General features: G+C 55.2%; 1 protein-coding gene across 1 annotated transcript; it reads right to left on the bottom strand.

Annotated features, from left to right (window-relative positions):
• On the bottom strand, window positions 1–27,840 carry Trim62 (tripartite motif containing 62). Its single transcript, XM_055610807.1, has 5 exons — window positions 26,823–27,840; window positions 14,589–14,684; window positions 10,688–10,944; window positions 8,627–8,742; window positions 1–2,376 (listed from the first exon to the last, which is right to left on the bottom strand). Exons 1-5 carry the CDS (start codon window positions 27,228–27,230, stop codon window positions 1,826–1,828), a joined length of 1,428 nt encoding a protein of 475 aa, XP_055466782.1. The 5' UTR covers window positions 27,231–27,840; the 3' UTR covers window positions 1–1,825.

Below are 27,840 nucleotides of genomic sequence, written 5' to 3'. Positions count from 1 at the left end.
ATGCTAATGAATGTCCCCTCCCTAGGGTGAAGCGGGCCGCCTGTGTACGTCAGAAGGAAGGGAACGGACACCTGTGCCCTGTAACTTTGATTTAATACAAATTGATCATAATGCACAAAAAAGGACGATGCATTAAATAAAAACACTGTCAGGAGTGGCCTGGAGTCTGGGAGTTGGGGGTTGCGCAGGGCGCGGGATTCCTCTTGCTCAGGGAGGCCTCATTGCATGGCAGTTGTGAGCGGGAGGCCCTCAAGCCATCCATTCTGGCTCCTTGGAGATGGGCGATGTCACTGAATCTCAAGCACACACTCGAGGCCCCAGGACTACAAAGGAAGGCCAAGGCTGGGGAGCCATTTTGATTGTACTGCCTACTGCTACCTACTCCTTAGGTTGTAGCCACTGGGCTGGGACAGGCCGGGACAGAGCCACGGAGCAGGACATTTTTAGCAATTCTGTTTCAAAGCCAAGGCCTCGAGATGGATTCATGGATTCTCCTGAGTTCTTCACAGTTGGATTCGCGGCAGGGAAATTGTGTATGGGTCTGTTCCACCTCCATGTTAACTTTCTGCGTGGTTGAGGCTGGAAGAGAAAAACTACATTTCCCAGACTTCTTTGCAGTCAAAGTCTGGGTTCTGACTCAAGTTTCCACAAAAGGAATCCCTCCGAAAGCTGTAGAACTGGGACCTGAGTTGAGAGAGAGGTGGGTGGGACAGGCTTGGACAGCCACTTGCTGGCATGGAGGGTGGCAGCAGCAGCTTGTGGGGCAGGGGCAGCTTTCCTAGTCAGAAGACCACGATCATTGCAGCTGCTGGGAGTTCCTGGAAATTCAGCAAAGGCCCTCCTCTTCCGGCCCTTTCAGCGATCTTGCAAGCCACCAGGGAGCTGACTGCAAATTCTTGTCTGATGAAGCTGACTAAAGTGACTTTTGTTTGTGAAGCAGGATCCTAAGGGAGCCAGCCAGGTGCCAAGTCCAAGGTGGTACCCACCAACAGCCCTCCTGGGGTTCAGGTCCTGATGAGAAGAACTGCTACCAGCACCCCCTCTGCTCATGTAGCAGGTCACAGAGGCCTGGCTGATGAGGGCTGGCTGGACCTCTGTCCCCAGGGCTGTTGGGGACTTGGAGCATCCATTGGTGCTTTGTCCTGACAGTGTTCTGTATTGGTTTCTGGGGTCCTTATACCTCATCCTGCCCCAGAATCCACAGGCTGGAAGGCATGGTGTGTACTATACCCTGTAGGCTGCCTATCACAGGCCATGGCATCATTTCCGACTTGCAGATTAATGAGAGAGGGGGGAACCCACAGCTCTCGGCTTGGTGCAGGGGTGGCAGGAGAGGGCAACCCTCAGGCAACCTAGAACCAGCTTCCGCCTAGGTCCCCTGTGGACCTGGCTCAAGAGTAAAATGGCCCATTGCTCTCTTGGCCTGCGTGAGCCAAGTATTAGGCCAGGAGCATAAGAGGATTCTGTATATCTTTTGGGCTGCTAGCTGCTGACCCCATCTGATCTGTCGTGAGGCTAGGTTAGCCGGGCAGGAGGAGGGAGATGGAGGGCGATTCCCTGTCCCTGGGGTGACAGGGGTGAGAGGTTGGGCAAGGGCTGCCCTGGGGAGAAGCCATGTCACATCCCGTCATGACCAGAGCTACAGGACATTAACCACGGAGCACAATCTCCAGCTCACAGGCAGGGGAGGCCAGGACATCAACAACAGGCCCGAGGTCTCAGGGTGGCCGCGGCGGGCTGGAAGTGTCCAGGCCCCCGCATCTGCTGGGCGAGGCTCTTGCTGGTGGTTGCAGCCCCAGGAGGCTTCGGTCTCCCTCTGCCGGGACTAGATGCGGACAGTGTTGATCCGCAGCGGCTGGACGTTTTTGCCGTTGGCGTGGCTCTGCCCGGGGCTGAAGTAGGAGCAGAGCTTGCCAGGGAACTTCTCCCGGAAGGTGTAAAGCCAGGACATGTCGTCGGCATTGTAGAAGATGAGGAGGCCCTGGTCGTAGTCCAGGAAGACACCCACCTTGTCAAGCTTGTCTCGGACATTGAGCCTCGTCCAGGGCTCCGTGCAGGCGCTGTACTGGTTGCCGTCATGCATCACGATGCAGTAGAAGCCGCGGCTCGGCTGGATCTGGATGCTGCCCTTGCGGCTGGCAGCCTCATGCGCCAGCCCGATCACCCACTGGGTCTTCTCCGCCACCACCACCTCCCAGTAGTGGACGCCGCTACTGAAGGCTTCGGAGCCCAGCACCGACACCTCCACGTCAAAGCGCTTCGGTGAGTCCTGCAGCGGCTGCGGATGCAGGTTCCCGTAGGCCACGATGGTGCAGTCATCGGACAGGATCAGGCGCTGGTGGGCGGTGCCTGGGTCCAGGGTCAGGGCAGCTGGCACTAGCGGGAGAGGGAGGGGATGGAGAGATCAGTGGAGAGAGGGCTGTAGACCCACTATCCAATACTTCCCTGAGGAGAGGGGTCCTGGTTGGTCTCCTGGAGGCCACTGACCTACTGTGTGACTCTGAATATAAACCTGTCCTCTTGCTTGTTTCTTCCTCCTCTGGAAAATGGAACAGCCCTCTCGACAGCTGGCTGCAGGGGAGCTAGCTGCCAGCTGCATGGTCACAGCTCAAAGCACCAGAGGAGGCCCAGAGTTAAGGGAGGTTTAGAGGCAGGAGGGAACATGAAGATTAGCCAGATGATACTGCCCCCTAGAGGGCACTTGGGAATGCGTGCCGCTTGCCTCTTGAGACCGGTGGGATGGAGGGCTACTAAGCGAGGGGGTCCTGCAGGCCTGCCTCCGGAGGGACTGCTCACCTCACCACTGAATTTCAGACGTCCTGTCAGACATCCAAGGGTTTGAGAAATCTTTTTATGCTGATCCGAAAGTACTATGTATAGACATGAGACATTGTGTTTTTGGAGAATACATCTCTAAGGATGACGCCACTGACACGGACAATCTCCTGAATGGTGTTTCAACGACAATATGGGTGCCTGGTGGCTTTGTTGTATTTTCCAGTGTAATCCTGCATGAGCTTCTACATACTGGCCTTCAAAATATTTAATTATGGGCTGAGGATGTAGTTCAGTCAGCAAAGTCTTTGCCTGGCATGCACAAAGCCACAGGTTTGATTCCCGGCACCTCATAAAACTGGGCATGGCGGTATATGCCTGTAATCGCAGCGCTCTGGAGGCAGAGGCGGGAGGACCAGGAAGTCAAGGTCATCTTTAAGTCCACAGTGGCCAGGCTGCATAAGGGGCTGTCTCCAAAGAAGTCTAACTGAAAACAACCTCTCATTACTGCACAAGCACACATATTAAAGAGGTTGTATGTAGGATCTGAGATTTTAAAAGTTATCTGTTATTTTCTTTTTTTAAATAGACAACGTGTCCCAAAAGGTTGGAACTCTCTAATCCTTCCAGCTCTCCCATTTGACAGACAGGGAAATCAAGACCCTCAGGAGCCCTGAATAATCTTAGGTCAAAAGATGCTGGTGGAGCTGGGATTATTCAAGGCCACCTGGCACCTGGCCACAGCCCCCCTCTTCATTCAGGCCGGCTGCCTTAGCTCATTCTGTGCCCCACCCCCAACTATGTCCTCTCTGCTATGGAGATCACCCCAGAGGCTCTTTCAAAGACCTGTTCTCTGGTCATCTTCATGCAGGAGAACTCGGCTGGTTCCTCCCTTAGCCTCCGGAACCCCTACGTTCTATCTCTGCTGCTCTTCTACACAGGCATGGCCTTGAGCGTTTGGTGCCCAGCACGGAGCCTGGCATGGACAGGCTTCTGGGCACACAAATGCACTTGCCACTCCTGACAGTGCTGGGCGGGTGGTGAAGGCTGGGTCACCTGGGTCTGGGCTGGCCATACCGGCTCAGCAGGTCTGATCTGAGAATCTCCTGAACTCTTGTCAAGACCTCTGTTTATTCCTTCTGCTTATTCCAATAATCCCTCAAGGACCAGAGGGAGCCTGGGATTGGCACTTCTCTGCTAGATGAGTATTTCCAGGCCAGAACAAGACAGAAGGGAGAAAGAAATGGGAGGAAGTGATGGAACCCTGCTACAGTTCCTTGGGTCCAAGGACTCTCCCCAGCTCCCCAGCTCTTTCCTTATCAGCTGGAGCCAGGGTGTGCTGTCTCTAGACTGGAGCCCCCGCAGCTTCCTATCCAGCGCCCCTGTGGGCTGCACATACACAGAGAAATAAGACTCTCCAATGCTTGTGGCTGTCCCAGCCGGTCTCGGCACCATGCTTCCCTAACAGGATGTCTGCTGACCTGCACGGAGCTCTTTCCACAAGCTGGGTCACGGGTAATTCCCTTCTGCCTTTCATACTTGTCCCTTGGCCTCAGGGTGCAGAGAGCTGTGTGGGAATCAGGAGCCCTGGGTACAGAGAGGCCATGGAACAATCCTTTGTCCAGGGCCATGAAAGGGGGAGGCTAAGGGACCCACACATGAACTTTTGCCTGCATCCTGTCAGTCACTGGGCAGTTGGTTAGAACAAGAAAGACCCTGCCCCGTGCAGGGTGGAGAATTCCTGCAGGGAGAGGAAAGGCTGGAAGGGCGAGTGTGAGTGTGTGTGCAAGAACCTAATTAGATACAGATGTTGCTTTGCTTACACTGCAGGCAGTGGGATACATTGGGGGGGGGGGGAGTGTGTGTGCGGGCAGCTAGGGTCCCAGGGAAAACGGCAGCAACTGGGAAAGCCAGGCTCCCATTTCCCAGGTGCCTAGGATGTCGTAAGGAGACCAGCAACAGGGAGACCCCAAGAGTCAAGGAAGGGTCCGTGGGAACACTGGGAAGCAGCATGAAAATTCAGCCTGTCCCTTAACGTCTGTGCCAGTCACTGTGGGCCACTGCCAGAGCTACTGCTGAGCGAGTAGGGCTCCTGATGGCTCTGAGTCCAGCATGACCTGTGGGCAGAGGAAAGCCTGACCCCGAATCCTCCCAGTAGAGGAAGGCAGGGGCATCCGTCTCCAAGGGTGGGGCCAGCTCCTCAGGGGCAGGGCTCTGGTGGGGCCTGGCATTTCCCCTGGGCAAGAGGCATGGCTTGACCCTGAGTGTCTTTGGCACTCTAGAGGACGTGAAGCTACGACAAGGTCTCCCATCAGAGGGTCCCATCCCCAGGCCTCAGGTCTCCCAGGGCTCTCCCTGAGCTTGGCAGGAGCAGTGACTGTCAGTCCAGAGGGGGCGGTCAGGGGTCCTGTGGTGCACACTGGTGTGGCAACTCCCCTCCCCCTCCAAAAAGCCTGTACCCTCAGGGGAGTGGCGAGACCCAGTGAAACCGAAGCCTTTCTCCAGGCTCCCTGCCTTACAGGTCATGCTTCACTCCTAGCCGTGACACCCTGACACTCCTGATTTATAAACAAAAGGCTGGGCCTGAGGCCTGTCTCCTCTCCAGGTGTGTTCTGAATCTCTGAAACCTCTCCAAGGACCCTGGGTCAAAAGCCACTCAGGAAGGGTCACAGACTTCCAGGCTCCATGAGAATGTTTCCTGTTCCTCCTCAACCACCAACCAGGCAGCACAGAAAGGCCGCCCAGGTGCCCAGCCCACTGCTTGGCAGCGGCAGCCTGTGTCTCTTTGTTCTCCAGTATAGTAGGGGTCTGACAGGATAGGAAATATGTCTGTTCTCCTCCCCACCCCAAGCCAGGCCTTAGAAAAAGAAATCTAAGTCCTCAGGCCTCCGAACTCCGCAGGCCCTCAGTACTCTAGACTTTCCTTCATAATCCCTGCACAGAATACACATGGCTCCAGAGGGCACCACGCTGGTCCCAGGATCACAGTGATTGTAGCTAGTTTTTTCTTTTTTCAGAAAACTGAAAGGAGGAGACTGAAGCTCTCTGAGGTAAGCTTACAGCTTGCTCAGATTCTACTCCGGATGAAAAGTGAGTTGGAACACTCAGGATGAAAAGTGAGTTGGAATACAAGTGAGCTGGGTCTTTTCATATGGTCTTTTCACATATCCTTCCATCATATGGCCCAGGAAGTCTGAGCGGCATGGGGAAAGTGTCTGAGTGTCTGATGATACATACTAACAAACAGTGAACGGTGTGAGGATGCCTCCACAAAGAAATCTTTCCACAGCCAGGCCGGATGACACAGGCTGTAATCCCAGCACTCTGGGAGGCAGAGGCAGGCGGATCTCTGTGAGTTTGAGGCCAGCCTGGTCTGCAAAGCGAGTTCAGGACAGCTAGGGCTACACAGAGAAACCCTGCCTTGAAAAGCAAAGCAAAACAAAACAAAACAAAAACAAAAAAAGTAAAAAATAAAAATAAATAAAAAGAAAGAAACCACTTTATTCTCTTATCTACCCTGGGCAACAACCGGGACCATCCCTAAGGCGTAGGTGAGAAAACGGAGGCTCAGCTGAGGGGGTGCTTTGCCTGGGGTCACATGGTGGGGGGGAGAACATTCTGCGACTCAAAACGATTAGATATAAGATCGAGTAGCGGTGGGAGAGAGGCCAGACAAGGCAGGGGAGGCCGGGGAGTGGGAGGAGTGTCTGGTGTCCTTGGGACAATGGGCTGCCTGGCTCCCTGAGTGTTTGCACCTGGGAGTGGGCGGTTAGGCTGGGTTGGCAGAAGGGATGGTGGGTGAAGGGCTGGGGGGGGGGTCTGGGCAAGGGGCCTGGAGGTGGTGAAGCGTGGAAGCTCCAGAGCAGGGGAGTGACAGGTGTTAGATGGGGTTCTCAGGTGACCCGATGGGAAGCTTGGGCTGTAAGGGAGGGGCAGGCAGGAAGCTACCGGAAGCCACAGCTAGGTCCCTGGGGGAGGAAGGAAAAGCAGGCCTCCCATCTGGACATAAAAGATTCTGGTGCTCACTGAGGAGTCAGAGTGACTTCATAGATCCCACAGACAAAGAAGGGGCCCAGCCAACAGGTCACTATTGTCTGAAGTCCCAGGGGCCTTTGCTCAGGGCTGAGTGCTCAGGTCACACACCTGTCCCCTCAGTCCTTTTGTGGGCAGGGTTCTCAGGGCCTGTGGTCTTAACGGAGACTGGCTTGCTTCCAAAAGAAATCTGACCATGGCTGGAGACACTTTTGGTGGCGGTACCGGAGGGGAGGAGACAGCGGCATCTCTAGAGGACACTGCCAGCCTCCTTCTGTGTGTAGGAAAGGCCCTCCAGCAAGACCTTGTGGGTCAGCGGGTCCACAGACTGAGACACACTGCTTAGGGCAATCATTTGCTCACTTGTGACAGAGGCAAGAACGAACCACCATGCCTGTTATGCAGAGGAGGAAGGGGCGTACACAAGGGCCTGCAGCCTGTCATCCGATCCTTATTGAGTACCTACTGTATCGCTTGGCACTATTCTAGCGGTAGACCTGGGTCTAACATCTGTTCCTTCATTTCTTTATCAACAAACATTGACAGCTGGCTGCTGAGGATAAAGTAAACCCAGCCTCTGGCCCCTCGGAGCTCAGAGCCCAGAGAGAGTGAAGCACACAGGCTCTGGTCAGGCACTGTGACCAGAAAAGCCCGAGGTTACCTAAGGAAAGCCAGGAAGGCATCGCAGCGGAGGTGTTTACAAGCTTACAAAGGAGAGTGAGTTTTGGCTGTCAGATACTGAGGATGGTGCCAAGGTCTCCAGACAAGTGGAACAGCATGTGGAAATGTGCAGAGGACAGGGAATTTGGCTCTCTCACAGCCTGACGATGGCTCAGGACACCCAAGTGAGATGTCTTAGAGGGTCTGACTGACAACTCGAGGTGCCTGGGACAGCGATGGTGCAGACAGCAGCTGGGGCAGGAAGCTTCTGACTATCCACTGGAGGGGTATCGCTGGATCCCACGGGAGGAGAGGAAAAAATCCTGGGGTTCTTGTCTCTTTTCAGGTCCACTGGTCCACATATTCATGGACAGTGTGAAAGTCCTTCAGAGGCTGGGTGGGGGGGACGCCCCAGGAAGGCGGTTGAGTGTTAAAAAAAAAAAGTTCCCTTCCCCCACCCATTGTTAGGTACTGATCGAGGGGCCTCCTCCAGGACTGCAGGGATGACATGTCAGATGAGGCATGTCGCCTTATGGGACCCCAGCCCTGTGATCCAGCACCCACACACTGCATGGTTGCTCTAAGCCCTCTCCATCCCTGCGGGGGGCTCAAACAAGGACATCCCGGGGTGCCCCACGCTCCCTTTGGAGCCTCTGCTCACCCTCCTCCTCACTCCTCCCCCAGCCCCTGGCCACGCTCCGTGCTTCCATGATGTGTGCAAGCCTCACGGTCTGGTCATTTACTTGTTTCTCTTGACTCTGGAAACCGAGAGTGGAATGAAATAATAAATCCACCCAGGTGGACGCACTCCGACTCCTGGATCGGGACAGGGACCATGTGTCTCTCCACTTGGGGGTCAGGCACAGTGAAGGAGCTGAGGGCTTTCTGGAGAGCCAGTGAGCTCAGCATAGGCTCTGGGCACAGCAGACGGCCCACCCAATTGATCTAGCTCGGAGCCTCTAGTTCAACGTGGGCAACGTGTGGACGGCTGTGGTAGGTGCCTTGGGAGCTGAGCGGGCCACGTGGAGACATCGTTTAAAGAGCCGAAAGGAACGTCTGCGGGCGCTAGCTCAGCCCCTGCTCTGCCACCTGTCCCATGCGGCCCAGGTGGCCAGCCCATGCTCCACTCCCCCTCCGAGAGGACAGGCAAGAGCCTCACCTGGGTGGATGTCCTGGAAAAGCGACTTCCAGATGGTGTACTGCAGGGGCCCCGTGTACTTGGAGGTCGGGAAGTCTTCGTACGTCAGGTTGGTCTCATGGATCTTCCCCTTGAGCCTGGAAGGACAGCAAGGAGAGAAAGCTTCACGGGGTCCGAGACCCCACCTCCAGGGCGTGGTCATGAGTGACCAGTCTGTGGGACCGAGAGGCAAGCGCCTGCTTCTGCCTCTTCTGACCTCTCTGTCACCTTTGGTTTTGCTTGCTCCTCTGTTAAATGGGTACTGTGCGGTCGTTTCTCAGGCTCCTGGCCAAAGTCAGATGCAAAGGAGTACTGTGCTAGACCCTGCCTTTCTAGGACTGCTTGGAATAATGGACAGAAAATGCTTCGCTCGGTGGCTGGCTCGAGGCCAGCGTCAGACACGTGACGTTAGTGGGGAGTGTTGCTCTCCAGCAAGCCAACACGAAGTGACGCCATGAAGGGGAGCTTTGAGAAGCCTGGGCTTGAATCCTGGTTTCACCTCCAGCCCAAGTAGCTTTGACCAATTGATCTGACTTCTCTGAGCCTCAGATTCTATGCGTGGGAAATGCGGATGACAATATTGTAACTCCCTGCAGGCGGCTCAGAAGGTTACAGTTATAGTGCCTACGCAGAATGATACATAGTATCCATATTATTGTGAATAAGGGGCTGAGGGGATAGCGCAGTTCCTAAGGTGTCTTCCTTGCAAGCATGAGGTCCTACATCCAACCCCCATATCTCACATTAAAACAAAAACAGGTGCAGTGGTGCACACTAGCAAGCCCAGTGCTGGGGACGTAGAGACAGGAGGATTCCCCTGAGGCCGGCTGGCCAGCCAGTCACGGCCTGCCTGGAGAGTTCCAGGTCAGTGAGAGACCTCATCTCACTGACGAGACACACCACGGGTTAAGAGTGCTCACGGCTCTTCCGGGGGCCCTGAGTTTGTTTCCCAGCACCCACGCCCAGTGGCTCACAGCTGCCTGTAACTCCAGCTCCAGGGGATCCGATGCCTGCCTTCGTCAGCTCTCCATAGGCACACATCCATTTATGGTACACACACACACACACACACACACACACACACACACACACACACACACACACACACACACACATCAAATAGAAGTCTTAAAAAATCCAAGGTGGGCTGGAGAGGTGGCTTGGAGGTTAAGAGCACTGCCTGCTCTTCCAGATGGTCCTGAGTTCAATTCCCAGCAACCACACGGTGGCTCACAACCATCTATAATGAGATCTGGTGCCCTCTTCTGGTGTGCAGGTGTACATGCAGGCAGAACACTGTTCATATAATAAAATAAATAAATCTTAAAAAAAAAAATCCAAGATGCCTGAACAGTGGTGGCACACGCCTTTAATCCCAGCACTTGGGAGGCAGAGGCAGAGAAGCAAAGAGGCAGAGGGACAGAGGGACAGAGAGGCAGAGGCAGGCAGATTTCTGAGTCTGAGGATAGCCTGAACTACAGGGTGAGTTCTAGGATGGCCAGGGTTACACAGAGAAACCCTGTCTCGAATTATCCCTCACAAATTCAGGTGGACAACACCTGAAGAATGACAGTTGAAGTTGTCCTCTGGGTTTCACACACGTGGACATGCATAAAAAATACAAGTGACACCTAACACAAAAGTATGTTAAGTGGCTGTAAACATCATCAAACATTGCTTATGCTGTTAGAATATAGATAGAATATATACACATAATATTGTTCTGGGATAGGATTTCACTCTGCAGCCCGGTGCGGCCTGCAACTCACTATGTAGCCCAGGCTGGCCTCAAACTTGTGACAAACCTCCCAGCTTAACATTGCCAGTGTTGTGATTACAGGTTTCCGTCATCACGCTCAGCTCAAACAATATATTATACAAATATGGAAGGCCTCTAGCTCGGGATCTACCTTTCCCCCAGATTCCTATAAACGATGCTGCACACGGGACTGGATGAATTACCTGCTGACCACCCCATCTGCCTGAACCCAGACGGGCCAGGAGGAGGCACCCGGGGCAGGGCTGCAGGCAGGGGGCACCTACCTCTCCGACAGGGAGGCCACCCCAGCAAGGAAGGTGTGCCGGTCGGTCTCGGCCAGGCGCTCCTGCAGGATCTGGGCCCCCTCCTGCACCTTGCGCAGCTGTTGGCTATAGCGCTGGACCTTCTGCTCAATGTCGGTCAGCGTGCGGGCGGTGTCAGCCTCCAGCTCCTCCAGCATGGCCTTCTGTCTTTCACGCAGCAGCCGGTGCAGCCGCTCAAAGGCCTCCCCGATGGTGGTCCGAAGGCTCTTGGTGGACGACTGTGGGGGGGGGGGGGGACAACCGTCAGGGGTTACTGGAAAGTGTAGGCGGGACGTAGTGTGAATCTTACTGTGTCCAGTTGCCAGCGAGGGGGGCGGCGCTTTGACCCAAAGGTGAGGGGAGGGGAGCTTGCTCGGCAGGGTATTGGCACACGGATTAAAAAAAAAAAAAAGACAATGAGCTGGGACCTGCACAGGACAGAAGGACTCATAGTTCCACGGGGGGGAGGGGTCCAGCAGGAGGCCAATGAAGAGGTCCAGCGGAGCCAATGAGTCCTCGAAGGGCACGAGTGGACGGTACAGGCCAGATTGCTGCCAGGAAGGGAGCAGGGATGGGCAGATCTAGGGCGTGGATGCCTACGTGTCTAATCTGGGATTCAGTGGTCTGTCTTTTAGGCAGCTCATCTATGTCGGCTTTAAAGGACTGATGACACAGGAAGTCATGGAGGATACAGGCCCTCCTCATCGGGCACAGGACGGGCAGGTCTTGGTGGTTACTTTGCCCATCCCGCTCCTTGGAAGACCTTCACTGTAGGAAGGAGGTGGCCGCTGTCAGAGGGAGGTCTGTGCATGCATGGAGATGCTCTCTTCCCTGAGGCCCCAGAGAAGGCAGAGCACCAACTGCGACTCTAGCTGTGGTGGCCTCAACTACCTGAGCTCTGTGTATCCCAGTTTCTCTCTCTGGGAGCGGGGTTACAAAAGCCACCAGGCAGGACAGCGGTGGAGACCCCAGGGGGGGAGGCGAAGCTGATGTGCGTGCGGCAAAGGGATGGTCTCTAACAGGCGCACCCACGGAGTTCACGTGGGGGGTTGGCTTCTGAGGGGGCTCTGAGGATGTAGGGGGGAGTGTTGGTTGGGCATGGGAGGGGAGGCTAGAGGGGGCGGCTTGAGGAACACTGAGGGTCAGGCCACGCAGGAGGTGGCGGCATGTGGGTCCTGCCTCTGCAAGTTCACTTTGTGGGCCTCTGGCTGGCAGTTCGTAGAGTCAGAGACCCCACTGTGTTCAGTGCCCGGGGCTCTGTGGGAGGCACCACAAAGCCTCAATTAGGGCCTGTTCTCTCCTGTGGTGGCTGCTGGCCGGCAGGAAGAACGGTTGGCAGTGGGCCAGCCTCCCTGCGCATGCCCACCCAACACGCCAGGAAGACAAAGAAGGAGTGGTGGAGAGGCTGGGTAGTGGGGGGGGGGGCTGACAGAGGCCTCCTGGAGCCCCTCACCCAGGGAGGGCGAGGCTGCTGCTGCTGCTGGGAGGAGGGGGTGCATTTTTCCTGAAGACTCCTCTAGGGCAGTCTTCCAGGGCTCCCAGGGCCCAGGATCACCCTCTCCGGTTGCCGCTAACCTGCTCTGCAGCGCTGCTCTCAGCGGTTGCTGATAGAGTCCGGTTTGTCTCTGGTTCTGTGTCTGTGCCTCCCCAAGACCTGGTGTGTGTGTGTGTGTGTGTGGGTCCTCCCGGAGTTTCCAGGCGTTAGGTAGGCCAGGGTTCTTATCTGCTGAGTCCCCCGAAATTCGTCCCTCTACCTAGCACACGGGCCCTCCCTAGGGAGGAAGGGCACGTTCCCTGTCCCTGTCTGCATCCCCAGGCCTGGTCCAGGAGAGGCTTGAGTGATGAAGGGGATGAGGAGGAAGGGACTGGCTTAAGATTGCATCACAAAGCTGGGGGCACACTCCGTTTCCTTTCCAGGCTAGGAGCCCAGCGTTCCCAGGACAGGAGAGGATGGGTAGACAAAGGGCACATCAGAGTGACGGCCCAGGAGGTCTGAACACGACTCCGTTGGGTCATCCCAAACTCTTCACAATGTCACACATCTTGCCGCTAAAATAAGCTCCAGTGGGGCCTCAGGCCTTCAGTTCCTGTTGGCTGAAATTTCCTCAGTGATAAAATTGGGATTACACTTTCCTACTCCCAAAGGTGTCTTATTATCGCTATCTTTTTTTTTTTTTTTCCTCAACTTGCTTGACAACGTCTTGCTATGGGTCAGACACTGCTAGGTTTGGGGAGTTCCGCTCCCATGACGCCTCTCACCAGGGGGACCTGGGGATTGAACTTAGGTTGTCGGGCTTGGTGGCAAGCACCTCTACCTGCTGAACCATCTCCCTGACCCTCCTCCATTGACTCCTAAGGCAGAGCCCTGTTGCCCTGCCTTTCGTTTCAGTTCCTTGGTGGGGAAGGCAGCCCAGCTTGCCACACTCCCAGACACACACTGGGGCTGGAGCAGCTACGGCCCTTTTCAAACACCCTGCCAAGAACATGTCATCCCAGAGCCTACCAAGGAAAACACGGTTGGAGGAGGGGGAGCAGCCAGGCCCCCAGGAGAGGCCACTGCGGGGCAGGCAGGCAGGCAGGCGGGCGCAGCAGTGAAGCCAGTCAGGCACCAGGTGAAATATGGCCTCAAAACTTCCATCAGCATTTCTTACATAAATACACCCGTCCAGACAGGAAGCCAGGCTGGGGAAAGTGACGGGGAGGCAGCAGCATGCAGATGGACAGGAAAGGCCAGCAGGGGGTCAGTGGAGGAGAAGGAATGTGGGGAGAGAAGAGGAGTGAACAGGAGACTGTAGGGAAGGAAGGAAGAACAGACCCTCGGTTGCCCGCCCTTCCGGAGAGGTTCGCATCTGTTTCTCCTCACGGGAGCAGAGTGGAGTCACCGGACAGAGAGCCTAAAGCTGTGAGAAGCACTGAGGTCATAACCCCGTGGCTGTTTCCCATCTGTCGCCCACCCAGGGGTCCTGCTCAGGGGCTCTCTGGAATGTCCTGAAGGAATGTATGTCGTGACCCTCCCGAGTTGGAGCAGCGGGTTGGTAGCCACACTGGGTCAACAGATGTAGGTAACCAATGGCTTCCCCAGGCCGGGCGACCCCAAGCCTCTGCTCCAGCGGAGGCTTTCATCTCGTAGAGCAGGGTCAGCCCGAAGTCATTTCTCAGAGTCTCTCTGTGTGTGAAACTCTCTCCCTTCAGCCCCAAAGTTCTGGATTGAACTGGTCAGAGTCACCGCTGTTCAGATAGGAGGTCGGGAAGGTGGTTTGCCCAGTGTCACAGGGTCAGTGTTAGGGCTGGACCTGAGCACTCCTCTCAGGTTAGGGATAAAAGGCTGGGTGTCCCATCACTGTAGCCAGAGACCACAGAAGAGAATTTCATCCTACTTTTTAGAGTGAGAGTCAGGTACCCACACCTCTTTGAGATAAGGTCTTGCCATGTAGCCCAGGCTGGCCCGAGACTCAACATTTTCCTGTTGTAGCCTCCTTAGTGCTGGATTACAGGTGTGTCTCACAGCACCTGGCTTTATAGTCCTTATCGCTGTGCTTGAGAGCAAGAGGGGAGTCATAGCTTGGAGGAGCCACGCCACAACTGGCTGCTGGGCGGTGAGGGAAAGGGAAGAAAAAGGGAGAGACGGGAGAGAAGAACAAAGAGACCGAGTAGATCTTTTCAGCCCTTTGGGTAAGCCAGAAGTCTTCAGAAGCTCCCTGGTGGAAGTTCAGGAGAGACGGCCTCACTCTTCACCTCGCTGTGAGGGGGTGTGTGTCCCATTCACTTCCTCAGAAGCACTGCTCCTGCCACCATGCTTATGCCCATGGAAGCCGGGTTTTCTCGGCGGGCAGGCCGGAGATCCACCCCATCGCTGCTCCCCTGGTCCCCACACGGGTCTCACCTTGGTCTCTGCCAGCTGTCTCTTGAGCAGCTGTAGTGCCTCTGTGTGCTCGCGTTCGCTGTCCTGGAGGGCCTGAAGCTGCTCCTTGAGTTCTCTCTGAAACACACACAGGGCCTGCATGGGGGAGCAGGCCACACCCAGCCAGGGCAGTCTTCGATGACAGAGGGCCAGCTCTCTTGGCAGCTGGGGCCTCTCCTGCCTTTGACCCCCCCCCAACTCCAACCAACGCCCACCTCCCATCACAGTTCTGTATCCTGTTGACTTTGTTTCCTAATCCCGGAGGAAACACTCAGTCACTGAGCTAGATCCTAGACCTCTTCTTGTTTTGAAAGAGGGTCTCATTCTGTAGACTAAGCCGGCCCAGAACTCATGATGTAGCCCAGGTTGGCCTCAAGCTTGCAGCAACCCTTCTTCCTTAGCTTCTCAAGCAGCTAGGTGACAGTCGTGAGCTACCAGGCCTCACTCTCTGGTGCCAAGCAATCTCCTCACACTCTCCCTCACCCTGCCCCTCAGCCACTGCCTGGGGACTGTGTGGGGCTCTTCCGGGAACCCCGGTTGCAGCAGCACAGAGCGCAGCTGCAGGCTCCCTGCCTAGTCTCTGCTCTCCTGGCTGGGCCCTGCCCTCAGCCTTCCGCTGGCACTGAGTCGCTAAAGCCTTTCTGGAGCACCGGCGCTACCCTCATTTTCAAATGGAAAAAGGTTACAAAGAGGTCAAGAACCTGGCCTTAAAACATACAGCCAGCCTGTACTGGTTAGGGCCAGCTCAGTGAGCTGGAGCCTGCAAGCTTAGGGCCAGGTGTCATGTTTTCTACAATGATGACGTCTAAGGTGATCCACGGCAACCAATACAGGCAGACAAGATGTCACCTCGAGAAACGAAGACAGGGCTAGGGGCTGGGAGACGGCTTCGTCACTAAAGTGCTTGCCGTGCTTGTGCGAGGCCCTGAGTTCAGCCTCCAACACTGATGTACAAAGCTAGCCATGGCAGCACATGCCTGTAACCCCGGCATGGGCATGTGACAAAAGGATCCCTGGGGCTCAGGGGCCAGCCAGCCTAACCTAGTTGGCAAGTCCTAGGTCCCAATGAGACACCTTGTTTAAAAAAAAAAAAAAAAAAAAAAAAAAAAGGTTGGGGTCTGAAGAGATGGCTCAGCTGTGAAGAGCACTTTCGGCTCTTAGAGGATCCAGGTTCAGTTCAAGTACACACACACACACACACACACGCACGCACGCACACACACAGAGAGAGAGAGAGAGAGAGAGAGAGAAGCACCCGTCCATATACCCATCCCCTGACCAAAACCAGACTCAGTATCGCGATTTTGTTTTCCTGTCTGGAGTTTTATTTGGCTTAGCCAGAGCCTTGTGATGGCCTTGCTTAAAATATTGATAGTTTGTTCATTGTAGATTTTCTGGCATTGATTTTGATTGAAAAAAAAATTGTACTGGGTGTTATTCATGTTGACCACTGAGGTGTCTGGTATCTGCTTCAATCCTGCAGTTCCCTCCCCTGCCCGCCTCCCCGTCTCCACCATTCTCCCTTCTCACTCTCACCCAGCCAAGATGGCTCTCCTCCTTCACCCAGAGCTGCCTCAAAACTTGGTAATGGTGGTGCAGAGATGCAAGCCCCCCTCCGCCCCCGCCATGCACGCTAGGCAAGCATACCACAACCAAGCCACGTTCCCATCCCCCCAGGCTTGGGACTTCACCCTGACTGTTTGCCCAGGCTTAGTATCTATCATTCACTTATCAACTGGAGTCTTGTCTGACCACCCCACAGACGCAGGCCTCTCCCTTACACAGCCTTGGGAGGTCTTCGCTGTCCCTTTCCTTGCCAGAAGGGACCACACTTGTCAGTGGCTTGTGTGTGTGTTGCTTGCCTCACTCGCTGGGATGGGACTTTTAACTGTGTTTGCTGTTACATCTTCCTGTATCCTCAGTACCCAGAGTTTTGCTAGGACATGGCGGGGCCTGTTTATTTGTCAAATAAATGAAGGAGGGTGGAGGCCGGTGGTCCCAAACAGAGTCCAGCTGCCTGCACTTCCTGAGCCTCCAGCCTCTGTAGCATAGGCAAGTGTCCCACTGTCTGTCCCTCCTCTTTCCCCATATTAGCCCTTGGGCTCTTCATGGTAGGTCCTTAATGCTCTACCTCCCTCTATGGTCTGCACCCAGTGGCTAAATGGTACTAGATGAGTTTCCAAGAAAGGGGTTGTGTGAGTAAATTTCCATGAAAACAGGCCCTGAGCAAGTCCTGGGGACGCCAGTCAGCTTAGGGCAAATGGTGCCACACAGGCTGATGTACTGGTTCAAAATGTATATATAAAATGAGACAATGTTTCTCTGTGTGGTTCTGGCTGTCCTGGAACTCGCTCTGTAGACTAGGCTGTCCTCAAACTCACAGAGATCTGCCTGCCTCTGCCTCCCGAGTGCTAGGATTGAAGGTGTGTGTCACCACCGCCTGGCTGGTTTCTATTTTTACTTCCCTCTTACTTATCCATATTGTCAGAGCAGGGAGGATCTTTAGGAGACAACTGGTCCAACTCATTCTGCAGCCTAAGCACTGACACAAGGAAATGGCCGTGATAACACAATAAGGGAGGGACGGAGAACATGAAATTATCTGCCTACTATCCCTCATTCATTTATCAAGTGTTTACTGAGCATCTATGATGAAACAGGCACCACTGAGGCCATGAAGATGCAACAGAGAACAAGACAGATGCAGTTTCTGTCCACAGGGATCTTCCAGTCCAGTGGAAAAGACTGATAATAAACAGGAAAAACAAGCAGAGAGTGAGGGAATGACCAACATGGTCCATGCTCTAGGAAAGATGAGTGATGGGCAGGCACCTTTAGAAGTCTACTCAGAGGAAGGCACACGAGCATGAGGCCAGCCATGAAAACAGGCGTAACCAACAATAAAATGTGGGTGGCCTGTCTCACTAGAGTAGAGAGCTTCAACAGACACAATGCTGGAACTCTGGCAGCCGCCTTGGTATTAGGCAACTGTAAAGACAAAAGTCACAAGCTGGGAGCAGAAGAGCTTAAGGAAGTGATATTGGTCTCTGAGGACTGTGAGAGTGGACAAAACATCACCTGACCTGCTCCCTGGGTGGGGAGGAGGGAGGAAGGCAGAAAGGAAGGAAGAAGGAAAAGATGGAAGAAAGGAAGAAAATGAGGAAGGAATGAACAAAGAAAAGAAGGAAGGAAGGAAGGAAGAAAAGGAAGGAAGGAAGAGAAGAAGGAGGGAAAGGGAGGCCCTGATACTGTTAGCTAATTCCCAGTGCATCAATGTTTTCCTCAGAGCAGATTTCAAGCCACTAATGTGAGGTCCTCAGACGAGCAGCAAAAGAGACATGAAATCCAGGAGCTAGCTCAGTGTCTCCAGCATACCAGAAGCTAGAGTCCTTTCTGGTGGACTTGCTTTCTTTGCATGAGAGATCCGCCTCCACTGAATTTCCGCTCCTCAGCTTGCACTGCTAGCACCCGAGAGTCATTCCTACGGCTCCCAGGCCTCCGAGTCCTGGATAGTCAGGCCCACCTCATCCCAGTGTAGAATGTGGCTCCCTTGGCCCCCTGACAGCCTGCGGTCTAATCCAGCTTGGGAATTCATCTGGTCAAGAGGCAGGTGTTTAGAGAGAGATGGCTACTGTGACATTCTCCCCCATGGTTGTCCTCAGTGGGTCCTATAAGGCCCTGGAAACCCCATTTCTCACATTGTTTGGAACATCCTGAGAATGAGGACAAACTTCTCACTGATCTCGGACCCAGGGTCTGAGTACAACTTGTTTGTCCTTCCTCCTATATTCACCCAGGGACAGAGGAAACTCATCACCTCTCTACACATACACACCAAGGCATCCTAGGACACCTATCACACCATCAGGGCTGGAGGGAGAGGTGAGGGACAGGGTGAAGTGTGGAGAGAGGCCTGGACAAACTCACACACTATGGCAAAGTCATGCTCCCAAGCTCCTTGCCAGAGGCTGTAGTCTTTGTTCTTATTTGCAGCAGGAGGTCAGGGAGTGCATGTTAGCACTGCTTCCAAAAAGACCAGACCTTGCTTCCAACATCCCCACATGGTTGTTTCCTCAAAGCCATAACCCTCTCTTCAGATACGGATGTAGGAAGTTGAGACTCCATCTTGAGATGTGCAGGAGTTTCTCCACCAACCAGAAAAAATGGAAACATCTTCCTAAGAGAGGGGAGGGTGTTGGGGACATCAGACCTGCCCTTCTTCACTGAGGACTGGTAGCTCTGTCTGGTGAAGGGTACCCACTGGGTAATTCATCTCTGAACCTGACCAGCCAGCTCTCAGGCTGTGGAGTCTTGTCCTGGGTCCACGTCCACAGCTCCTGGTTTGGCCTTCATCACTTCTCTTTTAAACACCAGCCTCAGGACCAGGCCATCTGTGCCCAAAGTGTCCCACAGCACCTTCAGTGGACATAAAAAGGTCCCCCCCAACCCCATCCCCCAGGATTTCTTCAGAGTCTGGAGTTAAGAGCACAAGGCCTTGGGAGCAGCATTCGAGGCCCTCTACACCAGCTCCGCCGTCTCTACTCGCCTCCGTCTACACCTGCACAGCTGAGCACCAGGGCTATCAGCCCCATGTGGCTATTTACATTGCAATGGGTGAAAATGAAATGAAGTGGAAAATCCAATTTCTTGGCCTTCACTGGTCTCATCTCACCTCAAGGGCTCAATAGCCCACTTAGGGCCGGCAGCTATAGCGTCAGGCAACACAGATGCAGAATTCTCCAGTGTTCCAGAAAGTCCTATTGGACAGCATTAAGCACTGTACAGTGTTTGCCTCCTGGCCCTTGATCAATGTGGCCTCTGTTCAGGATGGCCATGTGACTCGGAGGTCACCTGTCCTGAGAGCCCAGCTCCCCAACTCTCTGTGTAGGGCCCATCCTGTGCCACTGTGGCAAATGCACCCCCCCCCCCCTTTGAGACAGGGTCAGTCTCCCTTACTAGGTCTTGGGTTCTTGAGGGAAGGGACCATGTCCTAGAGCTGTTCTCAATCTCAGTACCTAGGACAGGGCCAGGCATGCCTGGCTTCTGAGTTTTGCAAGGTGAACCTTCCCAGAGACCAGGACCCTGAAACGGTCTGAGCTCCCCATGCTAGGATGGGAGGAGCTGGCTATGGCAGCGACAGGAGATAGAAAGCCGCCTAGGAGGACCCAGGCAGGCAGCTCTGGGCCTGATATGCAGCCCTGCAAACAGCTAGTCCAGGAGGCCCACGGGGGGCAGAGGCAGGCTGAGCTGTGTGTGTCACTCCCCACTTCACCATCTTCTCTAGCCCAGGATCAGATTTGGGTGAGAAAGGTTCAGTTACCTGCTAGCTGTGTGTCCCTGTGATGTTGTCTAAGTCTCTGAGCCCCGAGACCCTCATCTGCAAAATGGGGGTAAATCATAGGTCTTAGAGTGAGGACAGTAAAATGAGGCAATAGTAAGATGTATTCAGACCCCCAGGACACACACACTGGCATTTACAGGGTAGCCGGGAGGCTGTGACTGTCTCCCACCTGAGGCTCCTGTCACTGCTTCATGTCCTTGTCCCATGCTGTGTCCAGGCGGCCCCTCCCTGCTTCCTGAGATGGCAAAAGCAGGAAGGAGTGGGAGGGACCATCTGCTCCAACCCCTGCCATCGCCAGGACGGGAAACAAAGCTAAGGCAAGGGACTGACTGGCCTGTGGCCACACAGCCTGCCAGGGGAGAGCAAGCCAGAAAACAAACTCCTGGTTGAGAGGCTAGTTAACAAACAGGAAACTGTCAATGGACTCCTAAGTGACAGAACAGCCACAGGGGAAGGGTGAGGCGAACACGGCTGTCCCGAGAGGTCGTAACGCTATTCAGAGACAGAGACAAGGTCCCCGGTGACTCCCAAAACATGTTCAAGAACCCCCTGAGCTCTCTGCTCCCTTCACTCAACAGCAGCCCATCCTGAGCAAGCCCTGGACCACTGGGCCATCCTAATCATAGAGACATAGACCCTACACTTTGAATAGTCTGCAGCTAGTCGGAGAGGCAAAACCTCAACTAGGGGTCTGGGGGAGCTGGATTCACATGAGGGTCTGCCCGGGATCCAGTGTCTCTGCCACTGGTCATGTCGGTGGCACCTTCCCTCATCTTGGGTTTCCAACTTGTAAAGTGCTGCTGTAACAGCCTCGGCCCCAGAGAGATGCTGGTGCCACCAAACAGCTCGGTTCCTGCCACGCCGCGCCATGTGAGCTCAGCCTAAGGTGCTGTTGTTACGGTTGTGAAGTCCTGTCCTCCAGGCATCCCATGTCCACCGTCGCCTCGAAACCAGAGACGCTGTGACTATCTGCTCAAAGACTAGGAGGTCAGCATTCCCTCGAAGAGGCCGGGGAGGGGTCGGCAGACTCTCATCCAAGATCCCAGCCTCCCAACACCTCCTGCTTCTCCTGCTGGATTAGCCCCGCCCCGGCCTTTGAGAGCGTGTAGGAGGTTAACTGAAGGGGGAGAGCTGCAAAGCCGTTTACGTGATCTGTCACCTTTTCCGTGATGTGGCTCCGAGAGCCACCCATGCCTCTAAGCAAGCTCTCACCATTCTCCTGTAAGGAACCCTAATAAACTCATTGGTTCATCCGGCTGGACCGGGGTGCAGTCATTTCTCTGGTTTGCCATTGCCCTCTCCGACGTGAACAGAAACAGAACCGCCAGGAAAAGTCATGCAATGGTCACCCCAACAATGAGAGAATCGGGACCTTGGAACACAGAGAATACTTCTGACTTAACTTCTGACGGAAGGGCACAGAAGGCAGGTGACAGGGCTCCTCTGGCCATTCCAAGTGGTAAGGACTGGTCAGGCAGGGTACACCTGATGTGTGCAGGAAGTGGCCAGAAGTCAGGCAGGTGACACGGGTGGGGAGAGTCACAAACTGGAAAGGCTGGCCAGGGCTAGCTGGGCTGGAGTAGAGGCCTCGGACATCAGCTGGGGAGAGTTGGATTCGTCAGGGCCCATTAGAGCTGGGTCATGGTGGGAAAGGGAATGGAGAGATGCCTTCCAGGACCAAATACACAGCTGTACAGTTCTATCAGCTGCCAGCGCCTGTGTGGGGAATCTCCCTCTATTTGGAACAATCAGGACAGAGGCAGTGATTATGGGGAGCATAGAGCCAGGGCTCAAAGGCCAGCCCAGACTCTCCACTATGAGGTTGCCCCTCTTTCTGACCCTGAGGGAAGATTTCTGGCCTCAAGGACCCTTCTAATCTCCACAGAGGCAACGTAGCCTTTGAGTCAGAATTCTGAGTTAGAATCCTGGTACCGCTTGCCTCTTTTCCTACCCAGAATGGACTTGCTTCCTTCTTCCTTCCTCCCAGGCACTCCCCTGGGTGCTCCTGCTCCTCCTGGAACACGTGAGTTCTTTCTTTGGCACCACGGGTTTTGAGGCCCAGCCCTCACAGTCCCTGACCTAGGGCCTCCCACAGACGGCCACACACACACTGCCTCAGGCCACACCAGTTCGCTCACAGCCGTCCCTGGTTCCCCAGCATCTTCTGGGTCAACTTCTCACTCCTGAAGCCTGCCCATCCGTGTACCACATCCATACACAGGGCCCATCCTAGGCAAGTTAGGCCGCTTTCCAGCCTCTACACCCTTCTTCAACAACTGTCCGTCTGTGTGTGCTCACACATCTGTGCCTCCGGCCATATTCATGACCCACATTCAAGTTCCAATTGACTTACTGGTTGTGCCACCTAAGCACGGATTTTGTGTCTCAGTTTCCCCATTTGTAAAATGGGCCAATGGTTGTTGCATATTAAAAGAGAGAGTAAAGGAGAGAGTGAGTCCTGTCCCTCCACAGCGTGCACCCAGCCTGGTGTTCCTTTGCTCTCTGCAGGCCCTCTCTGTTCCGGCCTAGATTACTTCAGTAAATTGGGTAGACCTTGGAGACAGCTATGTATCCATGAGGGGCCCTGGCTCTCAGAACCATGGTAGGGGCAGAGCTGGATAGCTTTGTCCTGCATTCAACACAGGACCAACCCTCAGTAGCCAGGCAGCAATGAGGCCGGGACAAAACATTAAAAGTCATTCTTGAATCCAAGTGTGATCCCACCTCCAAATCCTCCGCGGCCACCCTGTGCCCAGCAGAGTTCAAGGTGGGGTGGTCTTCCAGGCTGTGACTGTGGGCCGACTGGGTACAGAGCTCAGGCAAACATGTTTTCCTACATAACATGGGGAGAGTGGTCCGGAGGGTGTCTGAACCTCGTACTTTCGGTTGCTCCCAGAGGCAACGCTGATGAAGAGGCTGCGGCCTCCCGCTCTTCCCCCTGCTCGTAGGGAGCACTCAGGCAAGTTCCCAGGCTCCCAGCATTAGGGAATGTCTGCAGAATGCTGTTCCTTGACCCTCGCAGGGTGTAGGGACAGGAAGGGCTGTCTCAAGGGACTGTGTCCATCACACAGCACCAGGTAAGTCACCCTGCTTTTCGGAGGCGGCCTTTTGTCACCGCCAGCCTCGTCATCAGACGATTTTGTTGCAGAAAATGGCCATGTTAGGGCCCCCAGCTTCAACCCTCAGCTCTGCCCCTTGACCTATGCTCTGTGCTGCTGGCTGCCCAGGCACCTTTAAGGTGCCAGCCTCCCACTCATGCAGGTTGCTAGGTGCACAAAACTCCCACCCTTTCCTAGAAAATTCGACTGCAGAGGGCCATTTCCTCAGGACAGAAACACTCATCTGTCTCCCCGACCAGGGCCCCCTTGGGATAGGCAGTGGCTTTTTCTCTTTACACGGAAGGTGAACAGCCTTGCTCTGGCTGGCTCTCAGATCGGGAAGAAGGGACAGAAAAGTCCATGCCTTCCACCTCGCAGAGAAAGTCAGAGCAAAGATCTGAGTCCCGTCCCTCCCCCCAGCCCCACTCCTCCCTCCTGGGGCTGACTCCATGGCTCTCATCACTGTGCCCAGCTTGTCAGGCTCCCATCCAAGGCCCAGCCCTGATGCCTTTGTTGGCATGAAGCACGCCTTAGGAAAAGCTCCAGTGATCACATGAGGCCTGGAAAGGGAGGCTCAGATGAATCGGATCCTGTCTCTGGGGGTCAGGAACTTGAGATGGCTAGAGAGCCGGATGCCCTGCTTGATCAGGGTGACATCCCAGCCAGCTGCCCTTGCGGTGTCAGCTGGCACCAGCAGACTGTGTTCCTAGTCTGGTCTGGTGCTAAGTGCTCTTAGTAAAAACAGATGGGGTGGGAAGAGGACAATTCTGGATGGCAAGTGGGGAGGCCAGGGAGTGGCCCTCAGAGGCACCAGAGAGGCTGCATGCGGCCCAAGTTGGACTGGTCCCAAGTCCTGACCACCATCACTTTTAGCTTTGCCAGCCTGACTCCTCCGTTTATAAAAGGAACAAATCACAACAGTCCACACAGCAGGTGCTCTGAGATTAGGTGAGGTATTACAAGGACAGCTGTGGGCAGCCCTTGGCTCAGGAACCCCAAACTCTTCGGAGATGGGCTCCTCCCTCCCCTTTGCTCTGTGATCCAGGTGCTCAGCAGTAGTTGGGGGAGGGGCATACACTTGCCCATGTGTGTGGGAACATGCACATACCCGGCACGGAACATCCACATGACTATACAGTAATTCTAGTCATGCTTACCCACAGGTAGGATGAGGGGCATTTGGCCTTTTCTATCATATTGTCCCACTTTCTATGTAAGTATCATCACTAGAATAAACACAGATGTCTAAAAGTTATGCTTGCCGACTGTGCCAGCCACAGTTGTAGGCTCTTTGGATCCGGAACCATTAACCCTTACGACGCCCTTCCTGGGAATGTAACTGGGGACACGTGGAGACTCAGACAACGTGACCTGACTGGACCCACGCAGCACACCAGGATGTGCAGTCCCTGACCTCCAGCATGTAGGGCACAGAGCAGTCCTGCACAGAAGGCCAGGGGCCAGAGGCTCAGAGGTAACACGTCACTTTCCTAAGGATACACAGCCAGCATATGGAGGGCCAGGGTGGAGAGAGACAAAGCTACTAATCTTTGCACTCTGTAATCTCCAAGATTTAGAATAAAGGTAAAGGCTGCAGGCCAAATTCTTGGGTCGAGGGGGGCGGTCCCTGGAGACCCCAGCTGTGCGTGAGCCTGGCCTCATAGGCAAGTCTCGTCTCCACCCCCTCCCAGCTCTCCATCTGTCAAGTGATCTCTGCACCAGATGATCTCCAGGGCTCGCCCAGCTCTGCCCATCATCTCCTGGGATAGGGGCCCCAGCACAGGCTCCAGCAGCCTCCAGCTGCTGGGGGAGGCAGATCTTGAGGGTGGAGTTGCCCCATCCCCTGTGCTAGCGATAGCTAATGAGCTTGCTCTCCCAGGAGGCAGAAGAGACAGATGGGTGGAGCGTGGCCTGAACCCCACCTCTCAGCATGGTCTCCCCAAGGGGAGGCAAGGCTCACCGCCACCACCTGTGGTAAATCCAAGGGGGACATTGAGGCAAGTCTCTTTCTCAGGTGAGAGGGGTGGGCTGGAAGTTTGGCCAGCAGGGGTACAGGAGTTTTCAAGGGATCTCAGGACGAGGAAGGAATGGGAATATGGGCTGATGATGCTCCTACCCCGGCCTCAGACACGTTCTTTCCAGGTCAGCCTCATCAAGGTCCAGACCGGAAGGCAGGTATTTAATTCCTGGTTAAGTATCTTGAGGGATGGAGAACTCATTACTCCCAAGTTAGTGACTCTCTCTTTCTTTTCTTTTCTTTTCCTTTTTTTGTTTTTTTGAGACAGGGTTTCTCTGGGTAGCCTTGGCTGTCCTGGACTCACTTTGTAGACCAGGCTGGCCTCAGACTCACAGAGACCTGCCTGCCTCTGCCTCCCGAGTGCTGGGATTAAACGCATGCGCCACCACTGCCCAGCTCTTTTTCTTTTCTTCTTTCTTTCTTAAGTAAAAAACACTTTCCACTTTTTGAATCCTCTAGTTTCATCCAGCTTAGACCAAGCTTGGCCATTCATTCATTCATTCGACTTTTACTGATAATCGGTCATGGGGGCTAAGCCTGTGTCAGGTTTGGGGACAGTAAACATGCCAAGGAAAAACCTGTTGCTACCTTGAGGAACTGTCTACTACTGGTATCCCAAAGCCAGGGAAAAGAATTGCTGGGTCGAAATAGGTGAGCCCCGCCTGAGAAAAGGATTCAAACAGGCTTGAGAATGACTTTGTTAAAAAGACTTAAGTGGGTGTCTTTCCTTCAAGATTTCTCCAAGCCTTTAGTGGGCAGATGTGTAACTGAAAATTCTCGAAGGGGGAAGATATGGAAGATACGCTATATTCTCCAAATGAAGCTGATCTTGGCATGCTTCCTTTTAAAGGCCCACACCTAGGGCTGGAGAGACTCAGGAGGCTCAGGAGCCAAGAGCCCTTGCTTTTGCAGAGGACCTGGGTTTGGTTCCCAGCACCTCCGTGATGACTTATAATCATGACTTATAATCATGACGGAGCTTGAGGAAGACTTTTGCAGGGCAGATGTTTAAGTGGAGCCTTGGGAGTTTTAGAGACACTGACAACAGTCTGGCCTTCTTGTCAGTGACAATGGGAAGGTTTAAGGGAGACTAGCTCCAGCTGAAGGCTGTGTTCAATTGAGAACTCAAAGATGACAAGTCAGGAGGCGTCAAGAGGCGTCAAGACTCCCGTCTTCAACTTCTCCAATGGCCTTTGAGTCCAGTTCAACAAATCTTGACTGTCCAGTTCCTGGTTCCATTCTCAATTGGCCCCTACTCTGGTTTAAATCCAAAACAGTTCTTGCCACATCTGAACTTGATCCCAACCTTTGACCCTCACACACCTTGACCTAACTCTTTGCGCGTCTCAAAGCTTAACCCTCGCTTGCATGGTACAGCCGAGGCCGGGTCCTCATTCTAGATCTCTATGAACACCTGGAGCAGCAAGCGCTACCCACGATGCTCCCAAACCTACTAGAATCCTGCGGCTGTACTGAGAGCAGCTGCTCACTCCCCACCCAATTCCAGGGATAGCTGTGACGGCGGCCGTGCCCTCGCCGACCTCCGCCTCCGCCTCAGTCAGCATCTGGTCCAGCCTACCCCGACCCGACAGTCTCCCACCACAGAGCGGTCTCAAGCTCATTCGATACAGATGCCCGAGAGCCACGCCCCCACCACGCCCCTCGCGGCAGCCACGCCCCCTCGGTACTGCGCCGGCTTGGGGCCCTCGCCCCCAGCGGAGCCCTGACCCCACCTACGCCCACCTCTGCCAGCGACCTACCTGCAACTCCTCGAAGGCGTCGTCGATGCCGGTGACCTGGTGCTGCTCGTGCAGCGCGGGCTCGTCACAGAAGAAGCAGAGCAGCGCGCGGTCCGTGAGGCAGAAGAGCTTGACCTTGTCGTGCGCCTGGCAGGGTCGCGCGGCTCGGCGCGCGTTGAGGATGGCGTCCAGCGGGAAGGCGCTGTAGCGCTCCACGATGTTGGCCAGCTTGAGGCTGGGCGCGAGCGCGGGCTCGGCGAACGTGCGCCGGCACTCTGGGCAGTCGCGGGCGCCCTGCGCCTCCTGCCGTACCCAGTGCTCGGTGATGCAGCGGCGGCAGAAGAAGTGCTCGCAGCCCAGGCTCACAGGGTCCTGGTAGATGCTCAGGCAGATGGAGCACAGCAGCTCGTCCTTGAGGCTGCACGCCATGGCGCCGGGGGCGGTACGGAGCGGAGCCCGGGAGGCCGGAGGCCGGCGCGGCGCGATCGGGGGCGTCACCCGGGGGCCAGGCCCACGGGGGCACGGGCGACAGGCGCTGGCGAGCGCGGGGGGAGCTGTCTGCGACGCCGGGGGCCCGAGGGCTCGGTGCCGAGTGGGGGCCACCCGGGATGCGAGCCCCGGAGCTCGGTTTCCAGGTATTGGATGGCCACCAGCGATGGGCGATGGAGGAGAGAGGCCGAGCGCGTCCCAGGGAAGGGGCTCCAGGCGAGGAGGGTCTACAGGACCAGACAGTCCCAAGGGATAAATGCTGCGAGGAGGAGATCCCGAGGGGGGCCGGGCGCCACAGTGGGGCTGGAATTCCGGGACCCGGACAGCTTTGGGACCGGGGCGAGCTGGGGATGGGGAATTCTGCGGGACAGAGCAGCCAGACCGAGCCGCACCGCGGCTTTGCCCGGCAGAGCAGAGGAGGGGTGCCGGCCCGCTCAGCTGCCCGACCCTGGCCGCAGATCCCGGCCCCGCGCGGCCCCTTACCCGCACCAGCTCAGCGGCCACCGCTTCGGTCCAGCGCAGCCTCTCAACCCGGAACCAGCCGAGCCGA

The sequence above is a fragment of the Psammomys obesus genome, unplaced genomic scaffold (assembly GCF_907164565.1).
Source record: "Psammomys obesus unplaced genomic scaffold, mPsaObe1.curated_primary_1811, whole genome shotgun sequence".
NCBI lineage: Eukaryota > Metazoa > Chordata > Mammalia > Rodentia > Muridae > Psammomys > Psammomys obesus.
Note: the sequence above shows the minus strand (reverse complement) of the source record. Positions and strands in the feature narration are given on the sequence as shown.

Coding starts and splice junctions, on each gene's coding strand:
- Trim62 (XM_055610807.1), bottom strand. CDS start 27,230: ATGGCGTGCAGCCTCAAGGACGAGCTGCTGTGCTCCATCTGCCTGAGC. Junction 10,945..14,588: donor GACAGCTGGCAGAGACCAAG/GTGAGACCCGTG, acceptor CCCCCCCCACAG/TCGTCCACCAAGAGCCTTCG. Junction 2,377..8,626: donor TTTCCAGGACATCCACCCAG/GTGAGGCTCTTG, acceptor CTCTCCCGCTAG/TGCCAGCTGCCCTGACCCTG.